Raw genomic sequence first — 17,021 nt, forward strand, 5'->3', positions numbered from 1 at the left:
TCTAGGCCCGAAATGTCAGCCTTCCTGCTCCTCTGATGTTGCTTGGCCTGCTGTGTTCATCCAGCTCTACACCTTGTTATCTCAAATTCTCCAGCATCTGCGGTTCCTACTATCTCTGAAACAAGGAAGCTGATTTTGGTTGTTAGGTGGTCAGTTATCTCAGTTCCAGCACCTCGTTGCAGGAGTTTCTTGGGGTAGTATCCTCAGCCCAACTATCATCTGCTGCTTTATCAATGACCTCTTCCCCCATCGTAAGGACAGAGCTATTGGTGTTCGCTGGCAATTGCACGATCTTCAACAATATTTGTGACTCTTCGGATTGTGACCCAGTCCATGTCCAAATGCAATAAAACCCGGACAATATTCCGGCTTGGGTTACAGAGGCAAGTAACGTTAGAACCACACAAATGCCAGGCAGTGACCATCTCCAGTGAGAGAATCTAACTAGTAACTGTAATTTTCTCAAATTTTATTCTAACTTTTAAATATTTTAAAATTGATTAAGGGCAGTTATGAGGGCCTGAATGCAGAGTTAGCTAATATGAATTGGCAAACTAGGTTAAAGGACAGGTCAATAGAGATGCAGTGCAGGTATTTAAGGAAATATTCCAGAATAACAGAAAAGATACATTCCAATTGGGAAAAATAATTCCGAAGGAGGGCCCACCATCTGCGGTTATCTAAAAAACTTAAAAAAGAGAAAAAAAAGTATAATTATGCAAATTTTACAGATGGAGCACCAGCAACCAGGTGCCATTTGCACTGATGCTATTGGTACAGCATCACTAGCCTCGTTAGCTAAAGATGTTACTCTGCATGAAATGGTCAGCAGTGATTGGATCTTGGGCCTGTGTAGGACACAGTGAGGCAGTGAATAAGGGTCACCAGTGATTAGAAGGCTGCAGGAGTATACCGAATGTGTTGAATGGGTCAGTATGTGGTATTGTTGTCGCTTGAAGGGCTTCCAGCTTGTAGACCTCAATCTCCTTGAATGGCTTTCTAGTGTCGTTCACATGCAGAAACCCCCTTTTTACCCCTCATTCCCCTTGTTGCTTGACTTTATTGGATGGACTGACTGTAGTTGACCTCCTTGTGCAATCTGACTTGACCGTCCCAGATGACACGTTGACCATGATCTACTTTGGAATGTAGAGACATTGATCCCTGTATAGAGTGTAACCCAACTGGATACCTAACCATGGCCTGGCTCCTCCGAGGCTGCCCTTGATGAACTGATTCAGAGGCCCCTGGCCTTCACTGAGGACCACTGTGTTTAGACTTTTGAGATGCGCCTGTTTCCTTTGCAGCACATGCTGTGGAAGCTGCAGGCACATGGTCGAGGTGTAAGATTGGAACAATGCACCATTCAACAAGATGTCCACTCCCTTAACTGAGCACTGCTGGCCAGTGAACCAAGCTGTTTGGCTCTGTTGTTGCTGTAGGAGGCAAGGCAAGATGCTGTGAGAATGAGTGAGAGGCTAAGACAGCAAGGAAGTAGCACTGAGGTCCAGCTAACTCCAGTTTGTGAGCTGGGTGCCTGTCCCTGTTTGTGAAGTTTCATTGCAGTGGCATTGCAATGCTGGGTGTGCCTATTCTTGCCACTCCATGAGTGAGAATCAACTTGATTTCCAGAACTCTGTTAGAAAATGCAATGTCTCATTCTTGACATTGAGAAAGCTCTAGCCCAATTCTCATGTGATTCTCTCAGATTTCTCACCATAGCTATGTCGTTCAGGCCCAACATGATTTTGTGGAAGGGAGATCATGTTTACCAATTTATTGGTGTGTTTTGAAGAAGTAATGTGTTGTGGACGAAAGGGAACCAGTGGATGTACTGTACTTAGATTTCCAGCAGGAATCTGATAGGTGCCATGTGGAAGGTTATTGTAGAAAATAGAAGCTCATACTGTAGGGAGTACCTAGTAGGCATGGAGAAACGATTGGCTGATTAATTGGAAAGTAGGCATAAATGAGCCATTTTCTTACGTTGCAATACTTACCAAGTGGTCTGCCACAGAGATTCTCCTGGGGTTTCAACTGTTACAGTTTATATAAATGATTTGGGTTAAGATGTCAAATGTATGAATGATAAACTTGCTAATAATAGCAAAAAATAAGTGTAGAATCACAGAATCCCTACAGTGTGGAAGCAGGCCATTTGGCCCATCAAGTCCGTACCAATCTTCTAAAGAGCATCCCACCCAGATCCATCCCCCTTCCCTATCCCTGTAACCCAGCACTTCCCATGGCTAATCCACCTAGCCTGCACATCTTCGGACTGTAGGAGGAAACCAAAGGACCCAGACGAAACTCCACACAGACAGTCATCCATGGGTAGAATAGAACCCAGGTCCCTGAAACTGTGAGGCAGCAATGCTAACCACTGAGCCACCATACCTTCCAAGTAGGGGAAGAAGGTGTGATGAAGTCATGAAAAGGGATATAGACAGGTTAAGTGAATGTGCAAAGATCTGGCAAATGGAGCACTATGAGGGAAAATGTGAAAATGACCACTTTGGCAGTGAAAAAGAGGAATATTGTCTAAATAATGAGAGATCGCAGAGCTCTGAGATGCGCAGAGATCTGGATATCCTACGTGTGAATCACAAAGGTTTTGATGCAGCACAGTAAGTAATTTGGAAAACTAGTATATTATTAGCCTCAGGAACACTACTAGATTAGTTAGCATAGGGGAATTAAATACAAAAGTAGTGGTTAAGATTATGTTTCAGTTATGGAGGGCTCCAGTGAAACACAGCTAGAATACTGTGTTCTTACTTTAGGATGGATGTATATGTGTTGGAAATAGATCAAAGAAGGTTTACTAAACTAATAAGTGGAATGGGCTGCCTGTCTTCTGAGGACGAGTTGGCCAGTCTATGCTTGTATCCACCGGAATTTAGAAGAGTAAGAGTCTACTTGATTGAAACATTGAAGGTGATGTGTTGATGTGGATAGGATGTTTCCTCTCGTGGGAAAATTGCGAAGTAGGGGGTCATTGTTTCAAAATAAGGAGTCACCCATTTTAGGCAGAAATTTAGTCTTTTTTTCCTCTTAGTGGGTTGTGAAACTTTGGAACTTTCCTCCTGAGACAGCACCTTCCAAACCCATGACAACTACCCATCTAGGAGGACAAGGACAGCAGATACATCACCACCCTTTTGAATATAAAAGCAGGGATGTACTTCTGAGGCTCTATAAGGCTCTGGTCAAGCCACATTTGGAGTATTGTGCACAGTTTTGGGCCCCATATCTCAGGAAAGATGTACTGGTCCTGGAGCGGGTTCAGAGGAGGTTCACGAGAATGGTGCCAAGAATGAAAAGCTTGACATAAGAGGAACATTTCAGGACTCTGGGTCTATACTTGATAGAGTTTAGAAGGATGAGGGGGATCTAATTGAAACTTACAGAATACTGAATGGCCTGGACAAAGTGGATTTTGGGAAGATGTTTCCATTGGTAGGAGAGACTAGGACCCAAGGGCACAGCCTTAGAGTAAAAGAAAGACCTTTTAGAACGGAGATAAGGAGAAACTTCTTCAGCCAGAGTGGTGCCACAGAAGGCTGTGGAGGCCAGGTCATTGAGTATATTTAAGATGGAGATAGGTTCTTCATTGCCAATTGGATCAAGGGTTGTGGGGAGAAGGCGGGAGAATGTGATTGAGAAACTTATCAACTATGATTGAATGGCGGAGCAGACTCGATGGGCTGAATGGCCTACTTTCTGCTTCCATGTCTTATGGTTTTATGGTCTCACCGGCAAGCTTACCTCCAAGCCCCATACCAGCCTGTCTTGGAAATAACATGCTGTTCCTTCAGTGACGCAGGGTAAAATTTCTAGAACTCTTGCCCTGACAGCGTTATGGGAGTGACTACATCGAATGTACTGCAGTAGTTCAAGAAAGCAGCTCACCACCACCTTCTCGAGGGCTGCTAGGGACAGGCAATAAATGCTGGCTTATTCATCAATACCTAAATCCTATGACCAAGTATTGACACAATACTCCAGCTTAAACTGAGGGAATAACTCTGCAGTCTAACTTCAATTGGAAGCAAAGGGCTATTATCACCTGAAGCCCCTTTTGCTTCCTATCTATTATAGCCATCCCTGTAGCTGTACAAATGTGCAGGGAGATAATTCTAATTGTATTCAGGAGGCAACACCATAGAATCAAACAAAGTCAGCTGATTACTCTTGTGTAAAGTCCTGAAAGTACATTTACACTTAGATGCAATTGCTGAAATGGCTATTTTTGATCTTTATAACCGACCCTTTTTACCTTGTTACTTTTTCACATATCTAGGTCACTTTACAGCTTATTATAATTGAAACAAATCGCTATATTAAAGACACTAACTGCAAGTTACCATTAACTTCTACCTATCAGCTACAGAAGTGCTGGTGTAAAATGGGACAATTTTTATTTTTTCCAATCACAGATCAATACATTTGTACTTTTACGTGTGGTAATGATCACAATTGCAAGCTCACAACGGCACTCCATGATGTTGGCATCAGACAGCAGCCTGGCACAACGTGTTTTGTCCCAGATATGGTGAGTCATTGTGAAATCTATATCTGTTGTTGTACTTTGTAAGCGGTACAAGGTGAAGGGCAATCCATATTTTGTTAATGTACCTTATGTAATCTGAGGAAAGTTAAGCTGCAATTGCACTCAAAATGATAAGTGCGTTTACTGAAAAGGCACTGATGCTTTTGACAGGATATACTTTATCAATTCTAATCTGCAAATACAAGTCAAATTGATTAAAAGCCATGTTTAAAAGCATTAAAAAGTGTCTCAAGGTGAAGCTGCAGATTTAAATACACTCATGAACTCCCAATATTCTTTGCAATTATGCCTTGTTCTGATTCTGTTTGTCATGAATGTACACAAGCATTCCTATTGGCCTATTTTTGACCCAGGTACCCAATGCAAAATATGACCTTGAAAAGTTTCTGATACTTCTAAACCCTACAGTTGGGCAACACATCTTGGCCAGAAAATTGGAAGAAAAGCTTTTTATGCTAGTTTTCAGTCCCGAAACAGAGTAGCTGAAGTTTCAAACATGATTTGACCTTTTTTATGGTCTGCTGACCAGACTGAAGAGTGTAGTGGGAAAAACGACTGGCACCAATAGTGAAGTGGAGCGGGAACGACAGGGAGTACATTAAACCAAATCTGAAAGAACAGTGAGAGATAGTGCCGATGCTGGAGTCAGAGATAACATAGTGTGGAGCTGGAGGAACACAGCAGGCCAAGCAGCATCAGAGGATCAGGAAAGCTGACGATCCAGCTCGTGACCCTTTCTTCTTCAGACCCAAAACGTCAGCTTTCCTACTCCTCTGATACTGCCTGCCTGCTGTGTTCCTCCAGCTCCACACTGTGTTATCTCTGAAAGAACAGTGATGTGTATGGGATTTAGGACTGGCAAATATTGCAGAGGTTATGTGGAGCATGAGCGTAGACTCATTTGAAGATGACAGTGGAAATGTACAGATTCAAGACACTGCACAACAGGGCAATGCAGTTAGGCGATTCGTGTGATGAACTTTGTGCAGGGCAGGCTACAAACATTGTGTCACCTGTAAATTATTTAACTGAGCATGTGTGGTGCATCCTCCTTAAATGTTACTCCACTTTTCTTTCCTCTATACTCTCTGCTCTTCCTTATGATGTTTACATACAATGGTCATGGTATGGTCACATTTGTCCAATGATCTTGTTCCCACAGCTGTTTCAGCATTTAGTCCCAGAGACTTCATGAACTGGATCCTTCGCCCTGGAACTTTGTTAATCTGTCTCTCTCTCTCATACCTTCCCAATGCCTGTTGAAAGTTTTCCTCTTCGTATGCGTCTAGACCCGTTTCATCATCATTTCTGCTCACTTTAGCCCAAGCGGGCTGTTTTGCTCATTGAAAAAGACAAAGAAACAGAAATATTTCTGTTTATGTTCAGTGAAGTGATTCACAGAACATTCAAGTCACTTGCACTGAGTCATACATTTCCTCACAATCTGACTTGTTCAGACACTCTTTGTTTCTTTCAATGTCTCACAGACACATTAGTTTCTCTGATGGGTTCAGTATATTGCTTTCATGACTCAATTTACTTTGATTCAGCGAGACACTTGTGTCTTTAAAGAGATAATCGCAGCTCACCATGACATTCTCAACTTTAAAAGCAAATGACTGTGGTAGCTTCAGCTCTCACTGTAATCTTACACAATATTAACAATGCTACTGCTCCTTATCATGATTTAGTGTGCCCCTGGTTTCTTGCAAAAATTCATTTGCCATGGTTGTTTCACACTGGGCTTGCAAGAAAGAGTTGCGCCTATTTAGAATTTTTACTTCAGTGTTGAAGCCTAATGCTTCATTTATTGACAGGAATTATTACTCAATTGATTTAATGACATGATTTTATTGTTCATATGAATTCAACTTAACACAATTTCTGCAATTTTCTCATTGCTGGTGAGATGCATTTGCCGTTTATTCCCAGCTGTGCCCTAATGCTTGTTCATGATATTTGCAGAAATCTCCCTGGTGCTGATTCCTTCCAATATTGTCCTAGAAAATTTTTTTGTGAAGGGATTCCTTTCAAGAAATATTGATAGTGTTTACACCAAATAAACAGTTTAATTTGTCCATCTTGGTCAGTGCTGATGTTTGGTTCTGCATCATCCATTTCCCACTCTACTTCATACCTTTGAATTCCTTTTCTTCCCATTTTTATTTAGCTACCCTTAAAGATATCTATGCTGTTTCACTCAACTATTCAATGTGGTAACAAGCTTTTTTTTGTCACGCTCCACAGTATTTTCTTGTGATTCCTCTTTGTGTCCTTGTTATTTCCACAAGTTTGATACAGTACTGTGATTAAAACAATCAATGATCACTAACCAATATATATTTATTGTAGATTATAAACAAACAAGGCACTTGCTGTCACACATACTTATTCGCCTAAGATGCTGTACCCACAGTTGAAAGCTCATAAGCTGAGTAACTTATAGCATAAAGGATGACCATTGCTATTGTATGCTATTGATTGTAAAATCTGGGTTCCTTGATGGTGCAATATTTTTCTTTTCATTCTTCTGCAGGTTGACCGTTTTGCTATATCTTAGTTACTTCATTCATTGATCACAGATTGCCTGTTTTTTTGCAGTAGGAATATCAGCCTCACCTTTATTTACAGGATAAATTGATAGCAATGTATGATAACCACATGTACGGCAAAATATGTCAGTTTAGAATGTCTGATTAACCCTGCCTGTTTTCATGTTGTGCTATGCTGGTATTTCACTGTTAGGCTTGACATTGAAATATATAAAACGGCAGTTCTTAGCTACTAGTTACCCACTTAAAATTTTAGGCTTGTCCATTCAACTGTAAGAGATTGTTTAATTGCACAATGAGTTTTAATCACTCCCAAAATGTCCCAAAGCTAACCTTTGCAAGTGTGGAGTCTAATTCCTTCAGATTTTAACTATAGTTGGAAGTTGAATTCTTTTTGAGCATTTTCTTTATATCACTTCTATCTATTTCGACATTCCATCTCCTTTTTATTTTCATTTGAAATACATGATTTTACAATGAATGAAATGCACCATCTTGCGTGGTTTATTTTGTGTGCCTCAATAAGGATTGTTCAATCTCAGTAAGTGAGTAAGCACATTGTTAATTGCCCTATTCTCAGTGCACTCAGATCTCACGGAGAGAGTGCCATGCTTTTTAAGAAACCGGATGGCCCCAAATCAGTGAAAATTCCATGATATGTCCCTGAGTAACTTATAGCATAAAGGATGACAATTGCTATTGTATGTTATTGATTGCAAAATCTGGGTTCCTTGAAGGTGCAATATTTTTCTATTGTATGCATTTTGTAATATAAAAAAAGCTTTGTTTGCAGGTATAGGTCATTTGATCAGCAACCATCAAGGACTCAATCACCAACATTATTTAGCATGCAACTTGGGAAAATGGAAATAAGTTTAATTTGAGTCACTTGACATTCTTTTATTGTCACAGCTTATGTTACCACATATCAAATACTCAGAAATGTCCCTGATATCTCTCTCAATTCTTATATCTGGTTGTACCTCCCTAATACGGCAACTTTGGGACCGGGTCTTTGCTAGACCGTGGGAGTGGAGATATATTCAATGCATATTAAAAATAACGACCTCACCTTGACTTGTATGTATAACATGCCTAGTAGATAAGTGATTTTCCAATTGGACAGCAAGAACAGGATTTTTTCCAATCAGGACAAAATGTAACATGAAGAAAGACCAAGGTGGAGCTACTATGGGGAAAACCCTATGGTACTAGGGGTGCCATCCAGAGAGTGTTGGACTAGGGAGGTACAACGTGTACTCATTATTATCATTGTGCATTTTTTGATACTGTGAGTTTATTCTGTGATATAATAGCACTGATTTACATGACTCCAGTGTCGTGTATTACTCATAGCAGGCAACAGTTGAAAAATTGGTCCATTAACTTTGTATCATGCTCAATTTCTGCTGTTAAATTTCCAGGTGCAATGTATTGTTACTACCAGCATGTAAAAAAACCATACCTATGCTGTTTAAATTCAGTTCTACTCTGAATTTCACAAGTTCAATGAAGGATTTCAACCCACAAGCGGCATTTTCCCCTATAAACCAGGCATCCAGTAAGAACACAGGCTAAAATTGGCTATAATCCAGTCATAAACAAATTTCACTGTAGCTGAAGCCTCACATATTCAGCCATAATCATCCTTATGTTCAAGTTTTTGTTCACTCCATCACAAAGATTCTCACTTTAACCACACTCCCACTGCCTACTCCCATCCTGTCTTAATCCATCTGCAACTTGAGCCTTCATCTATGCCTTTGTATATCTCCAAAGTTGACTATTCTAATCTTTGCCCGGCTGACTTCCCATCCTACCCACTACTTAGGTTTTGGATGAACCAAAGTTTTTCTGTCCGGCTACTATTGTGCCCCAGCCCGTGAGAATCATACATTCTCTTGCCAGTTTGCATTGGCTCCTTGTCCCCCATTGTCTCCAATGTAAAATTCTCATCTCTACATCCCCTATAGCCCTTTGCTTTAATCAGTGTAATCTCTTTCAGCTCTTCAGACACTCTGATAACTATATGTACCACCAATGCTGGTGGCATGTGCAACCCCTCCTCCCTCAACTCTCCATTGGTGCCTGTGTCCTTGGCTAGCTATACCTTAAACTCTAGAATTCCTTCTCTAACTACTTTCATCTCCTCTCTTGTCTCCTACCTCCTTAAATCATATTTCACCAAGTTTTTAGTCAACCACTACATTTTATGTTTCTTTGGGTTGAATTTTGTTACTTTTTGCATCTGTGTCCATAATTTCAGTCATCTAACCTGATGTCTTCTCATGTTGCTCAATGTCATAATTTGATTTAAAATGCTTCTGTGAAGAACCTTGAAATATTTTTCTACATTATACACTATATAACTGCAAGTTTTTGTCCTTATTGCATCAGTTACAATAGAAAGCGTTAAATTGGTAATGCTAAAATCAACTACATCACTTACTTCTAATAACTTGACAAATTGCATTTATTTAACACCAACATTAAAGTAAAATTGGGTGCCTAACAGATGACCAATCCACTGCTCAGGTTTTCCATCCAGCGCTGATAATTACTTTATTGTGTTTTAATTAAAAGGCAAAAACATATTGTCAAATTAATCCTTTACCAAATTCAGCTTTGTTTCAAATTAATTTTATTGTGAAACTTTCTAATTAAATTAGAGAATAAGTCTTTCTCTTTTACTGACATCTGAACAAAGCAGATTTATGATAAATGTGAGTAAACTCTATTTAATGTTTAGTTCACTGTCTTCAAATTAATACTGGATTCAGGGGCACCTTGCAGTACAGCTCCTACTTGACTGCTAGCTTAATCAAGACTATCGTAACTTGGTAATTCAGGAAAGTCATTGTGAAAGTGCTTTACAATAATTGATATATTTTGTGGTGAATAGTAATGGCACATGATCTACTTCATACTGCGCAAACCTTCACTTCATTGGCCATTCCTATTCCAGGTGTCTGCAGGTCATCCAGCAGCAAACTCTGTTGCAAAAAACAGAGGACACACCTTCTCCAACATGTCCAGGTGTACTGTCAATAATTGTGCCATTGTCAAAATATCATTGCACCTGCATTTATTGCCCCCAGACACATTAATTTCTTCATCTCAAAGTTACTGAAAGAAAAATATCATCAGCAGTGTTAATTCAAATGGAAACAACAATGAAGAAAAAAAACAAAAAAAAAGTGATGTATTACAAAATTGAATTTAATTTATTAAAATAACTTTACATCAACTTAAAATTGGTGGATTCTATCTTTAATTCTTAAGCAAACCAAGTTCCAAAATAACTGATTCATCCTATTTAACTGTCTAATCACCACACTGTCAGCGTTTCAGTAACATCCGAATGATATCTGCACATGTTGATGGTGAAGTCTTGAACTTTTTGTCAAAATACCACTTTAGATAATGCAGCCTGGAGTGAATTTGGATTGTAAACACATTTCCAACACGTGCCACAGCTTCACCAATATTTTCTTGAACTATATTACTATGTTTTTTTTAATGGTTTACTTTATTCTGTGTGCAATAATTTGTAAACAGTTTTCTTTGCAATGTTCCCTCTGTTTACAGGACAGCTATCAAGCCTGTAGTGATCCTTCTGCCAGTTTTGGGTCTGACCTGGTTTTGTGGGGTTTTGGTCCATTTCAATATTGTTCTTGCATATATCTTTGTTGTGCTTAATTCATTCCAGGTAAGAGTGCACATTTTCTTTGTGTATACTTGAATATATACTCTTTTCATCAAGAAAGATTGAGTTGAAGACATATCATATTTCAAAGCATTGTATCAGGAATCTTTAAATCAGTTTCTTACAAAGTCAGGCTGAATTAGTTAATGTCATATTCTCAATCAGAAAAGACCTTTATACATATACCATGCCTTTCACAACCTATATCCAACCATATCCAAAAGCTACTAGAAATCCCGATATAAATTGCATATATAATTTAGAACTAATATCTGTGAAATGAAAGAGCATTGATTTGCATCTTGAAATGTTTAATTTTTTTTCCTTTGAAGGATGTATGACAGCTGTAATTTGATGCACTATTGAACACAGGCAATACAGCAATCACTGTTTCAATTAACTTTTAATTGCTGAAAATTGATTAAAATTTAGAGCCCAAATCAACTCCTAACTAACAAGACTCCTTTCCTGGCGTGAATTCTCACTAGATGAGAAGGTAATTGGACACGTAAGTCAACACATTTGATTTGTAGCAACTGATCTAACAGCTATTGATTTGAGTCATCAAAAAAAACCCAGGAACACTACAAATCAGATATGCTGGCCTAAATCCTGAGCCTCCATTTAATGTTTTTGCCAAGCTACGTTCTGTGCCAACAGCAGAATCTGGCCTTTTTGAGGCTATATGTTTTGGAAGTTTAAAACAGTATGACCACACCTCTAAACTTTGTTCAAGCTATTAAATAAGTTTTCAAATTTTTTGTGTTGCCTGGAGTATTATTTCAGTTTTCCAGTGAATCATAAATAGCTGTCTGATTTTTCTCTGCAATTATAGCGTTGCCCTGCGGGGTCCTCTATCCTGGGAAATCAGAATTTTATAACTTTACAGGCCTTGCATACCTTTTGTTTCCTTTTCTCATATTATTTCTTTGAACAAAGTCACACAGTCAGCTACAAAACACCCTTTTCTGAGTGCATGATTCATTTTGCATTCATTATTTTGATGCTGCTTGAACTTTTCATTACGTGATGAGAAATAGTTAACTGTTTTTAAAGAAATACTCACACAAAATAATTGGTTATATAAATCAATTAAAAAAGTCCATCCAACTCAGTAGATGTCTGGCCCTCAAGACAAATTCTTAGTATTTCCTGTGTTGAACTACTTTATTCAAGCTAATTAATTCCCAAAAGAATGACAATACAAAAACAATGACCTCTTGCTGGTGTAAAGTGCAGTGATTAATAGGACAAATGAAATCCTGGTAAATGAAACACAAATTACATAAAATGCTTAAAACTCATGAATTTAACCTTATCTACAATTTTTTGATAAGTAGTTAAAGTAACTGAAGTAATCTGACAGATTGTTAATAATTGCCAAATATTTGGAGAATTGTCTTTTCCATAAATCCTTCAATTCAGTACCCATAAAAAAAATCTACTGTAGAAATAAATCACTTCCCTTCTCATACAGATAGTGTTTCAACTCCAGCTGAATACTTCACTTAATTTTGATCAATCTGTTAAAGGGTAAAGCTGATTTGGAAAACTTAAGTAAATCCCACGAAGTAGTCTCTCTCAATTCAAAAGGACAATGCATCTCTTGTTAAAGAAGAAACATATCATTTTGGTTCACTTTAGTATTCTTACTTGTGTTGATTTTAGACCGCTATTCATTCAAAGGGGCTTTGTTGACTACACAATATCATTGGCTGATAATTTGGTGGAGGAGTTCCTGCACCTAGGAGTTCGAGGAACTGAATTAACGTGTACGATTTAAATGACAAGATCTGTGGTGTATCCAGAGTTAGTGACTGTATTTTCAGCTTGACAGCACAGGGCTCAGTAACTCCTCCATGCCTACTCCTTACATGACATACACTTTAAACCGTGATATTTGTCATGTGGGAGGAGGAAGTGCAGTATAACGCAGAAATTAAACTTTACGAATACATTGACCACTAAATATTAATGCGGAAGCAAATGATTGACATTGTTGTATTTCTTGGCTGTACCATGTCACACAAACTGATACTCGGGTGTTTAAAAATTAATTTTGCTTTTGAAGGAATGCTGTTTTAATGATGTGAACTTGTAGAATAATCTGGTGGATCTATCTTTACAGTTTGAATTGATTGTTGGAAGTAAAAGAAATTGCAAAACTAATTGCAGAAGAAAAAATAGTGTGGTCAGCATTTGATTTCTAGCGTGATCTTTCATGATCTTCATACCTGCATCCCTGTAACTGGACTTGTAAATAACCTGAGACAACAAGGTGCAGGGCTGGATGAACACAGCAGGCCAAGCAGCAACCTGAATTGCTTCACTGGTGTAACTTTAGTTTCCATAGAGAACAGAAGGAAAAATCTTGAACTTGGATATTGACAGTTCCAAACCAGCTCTCCTTCATTCTCTTTAAGTTGAAAACCAAAACATTACACAGTCAAACAGGCTTGCTGTCTCTTGTTCTAATCCAGAAAAAGGAGATGTGTTGGTCTATTAAGTATCTCTTGCAATCAAACTCTTGACAACAGATAGACAATAACACAGTCTTTCCTTTCAGCTGCCTTTGAAAGAAGGCAAGCTGAAGTAGATTTTCTAATCTCTCAAGTTGGTTAATAATACACAGGAAATGAGTGAAGTCACTGATTATCTTAAGTAGAGCGTTTAATAATAAACAAGATGGAATCACCATGATGTTTTGTATTTGTCACACTCTCAAGCAGGCTTTTAATGACCTTCAGAAACAGCAATGTGAGCAAACTATCGTGCAGGATGTGAAATAACTCCACCGAGGCCAGTATCTCGTCAGCAAGTCACCCTCTGCTGACACATTCAAAGTACATGTCACACGCAGCACGCTCAGGGTCGGCTCCTACAGTGAACAGAACTCCTGACACCTCTGTCAGCCAGGGCTCCCTGATTGGACCAGGTTAAATACCCCAATCAGGGAGCTCATATTTCATGAGGTCCATCTGGCTGACCTTGTTCTAATTACTACAACCCTCTTCCTTTAAGTCTGACGTGGCTATGCCAGCATCCAATCCTGGTCACCAGGCATAACTTCTCACTAGCACCTCCATTTTGAACACCCCTGGATGACCCTGGTGGAGTTCAGCCAGTATCTGGTAGTGACCTTTGCTGGGGACGATTATGCTTGGTCTCCATGATAATATGCCATCCTCTATGGTCATCTGGTCTCGTCGAGTCCAAAAAGATTTCAGTTCTGGTTGTGACGGCCTTTTTGTTTCACCACCAGCTGTTTTAGTTTTGCCAGGACCAGGTCTTTTTGTGTCCACAGTCGGATATTGTCAGCGGTGACCGGAAGTGTGTCCAGAAAGTTCAAAACCAGAACGGGCTCTTCTAATGACAGCACCACCATGTGGTAAACCCACGAGTGGGAGGAGACTCAAGGCATCCAGATTTGCCACTTGGCCCTCACGATGGTATTCCAACTTGCAATTGTATGCACTCAGAATAAGAGCCCATCTCTGAATTCAACCTGAAGCTATGTAGTGGCACGGCCCCGTCCTCTTTGAGTAGCCCTAGCAGAGGTTTGTGGCCTGTTACTGTTACAAATTTATGTCCATAATGGTATTGGTGGAGCTTTCTCACACCTAAGATGCCAAACCTTCCTTCCCTATACATGCGTATTTTAATTCAGCATCAGCCAAGGTCCAGGAAGAAAATGCAATTGAGCATTCCACTCTGCTGGGCCATCGGTGAGCTAACACTACCCCAATACTGTACGGGGAAGCATCACATCTCACTTGGGATTGTAGTGTGCCAACACCTTAGACGACGATAGCTGCCTCTTCACTTCCCTAAAAGCTGCATCTTGGCTACATGACCATTTCCAAGGCTAACCCTTTTACAATAACAGATGTAGGGGTGCCAGAATGAAAGCCAGGTTACATATGAATTTTCTGTAAAAGCTCATCAACCGAAGGAAAGATCTAAGCTCCAGTACAGACCATGGGAGCCGGGACAGCTTTTATTGCCCTCACTTTATCTTCCAAACAGTGTAATCCAGTCTTGTTGACTCTGTAGCCCAAGTAGGTAACTTGGGGTGCCTGGAACACGTGTTTCCCACCTAAGGCTTATATCTGCCTTCGAGAAATGTTTAAGCACTACGTCCAAATTCTCTAATTTCTCTTTAATTGGTCTTCCCTGTCATTAGCATTTCATTCAGATAAGTGGCGACCTGGGGTAGACCTTGTACAATGTTCTCCATCATCCATTGGAAAGTGGCACAGTCTGATGATACCCCAAAAGGCAGTCTTGTATATTGGTTCAAACCATTATGGGTATTAATTGTAGCATACTTCTGGGAATCCTCTAACCGCAACTGCAAGAATGCATGGCTCATGTCCAGCTTCGTGAAGGACAGCACCTCTGCCAGTTTTGCATATAAATCCTCTATGCAAGGGATTGGGGTTTTATCCAACTGTGAAAAGCGGTTCACCGTTTGTTTGAAATCTACACAACAGTGAACCGACTGTTGAGCTTCACAATCAGTGCTGCCCATTTCGCAGACTAGACTGATTTGATTATTCCTTCACTTTCCAGCCTCCTGATTTCTGCCTCTACTTATGCCCATAAGGCAAATGGCATTGGGCGGGCCTTGCAGAAGCTTGGAATTGCTTCCTGGTCGACATGGCCTTGGCCCTTTTGATAGTCCCTGGACATTCCTGAGAAACTTCCAGGTATTTAATTAGGACTTCATTCAGGCAGCCATTTTCTAATCGAAAAATGTTGAGCCAATCAGGGTGAATCTTTCTCAACCAATTTTACTCCATCAAGCTTGGACATGAGCCTTTTACTACAATGAACCAACTGCTTTTTATCAGAAACTGGAACCAAAGTTATAACCTTAATCTGTAAATGTTCCCCTGTGTAGTTTCTCAGCCTGGCCGAGGTCTTACACAAACTTTAGGGTTGGAGTCCAGAGCGAATTTTTTTAAAGACTAGTTCCACAATCACTGGTACAGCCGTGCTTATATCGATCTCCGTTAGAACCAGGTAACCATTTAACCAGATGTTTATTTTGATTGGTTCTGATTTAGATGTTGCTAAGCAATTTAGCTGTTCAAAACTAGCTGTGTGTGGACTTTCCAGGGTGTGCACTCTCCTAGATACCAACGTACGAGTTCTCCTACTCCATTCAGGCCTAGTAGGACTCTTTCACTGTCTTGAGTCTACATACTGGTAGCAACTACAATGGCCTATTGGCCTGGATCCTTGAGAGAAAATTTTAACTGTTTGGCTGAGGCTTGGCTTTGTTTTGGGGTTTTGCTGTGGGTTGACCTAGAGTCCCTCTATTCAGGATATGTCCTGTGTGAAGCTATGCAATTGCCTTTCCTCAAGTAGTGTTCCCCTAGCTCAGTCAGCCTGGCCAGGGTGTCCACTTCCACCGAAATACCCTGTAACTCATATTCTCCACTTGCTGCTTTTATTAATGACAAAGCCAGTTGCAGTTCCTGTTTGAAGTCCAGTTGGTACTTTTGTATGACTACATCATTAATGCCACATACCAAACGTATGTTCAGCATCCCAGTCTTGTAGCCACTAAAATATCTCCATGAAGGCTGGTATCCTATCTCCAAGTCCCCCTTCATTTACACATGCATAGTACATGACTCTGACCCAGTATCCTCAGAGCCAGCTGTCAGAGTGAACAGAACCTCTGACACTCCTGTTTACATCTGCCAGCCAAGACTCCTGATTGGACCAGGTTAACAGCCTGTTAATCAGAGAACACTCATATTCACATATTCACTCATATTCTATCAGGTCCACCTGGCTGATATCATTCCAATCATTACAGGATGTATTGCCATTTACAGTGAGTTAAAGTTTTAGATTTATAGATTGACCAACAATACGTGTCATGCATAATTTAATATAATGCAGCTACGACTTCATCTTTCAGTTCACTGCTTAAATGCATTTGTTTCTAAGATAGTACATTATGTAAATGTTATTGGCATTACTGTCAGCGTAGTTACATACCCATTGTCTTCACAACCACCTCATTTTGAAATTTTTGAATTTGTATAAGACCCTTTGCAACATTGGGATGTCCCAAAGCATTTCACAGCTCATGAATTAGTTTCAAAGTGTAGTCCCTGTGTGTGTGCAGCAGCTGCTAAAAATGGACATGAGCTAACTGCTACATTGGCTGCTT

The 17,021-nt window shown here is 39.8% G+C and overlaps 1 protein-coding gene across 1 annotated transcript in view; it reads left to right on the forward strand.

Annotated features, from left to right (window-relative positions):
- adgrd2 (adhesion G protein-coupled receptor D2) overlaps positions 1–17,021 on the forward strand; it is a 143,789-nt gene that overhangs the window by 58,883 nt on the left and 67,885 nt on the right. Inside the window, exons 17-18 of the mRNA XM_048613375.1 lie at positions 4,440–4,555; positions 10,714–10,834. Of these exons, the coding sequence (XP_048469332.1) occupies positions 4,440–4,555; positions 10,714–10,834 (237 nt within the window). The remainder of the gene's footprint in view (positions 1–4,439; positions 4,556–10,713; positions 10,835–17,021) is intronic.

The sequence above is a fragment of the Rhincodon typus genome, chromosome 28 (genome assembly GCF_021869965.1).
Source record: "Rhincodon typus isolate 14 chromosome 28, sRhiTyp1.1, whole genome shotgun sequence".
Classification (NCBI taxonomy): Eukaryota; Metazoa; Chordata; class Chondrichthyes; order Orectolobiformes; family Rhincodontidae; genus Rhincodon; species Rhincodon typus.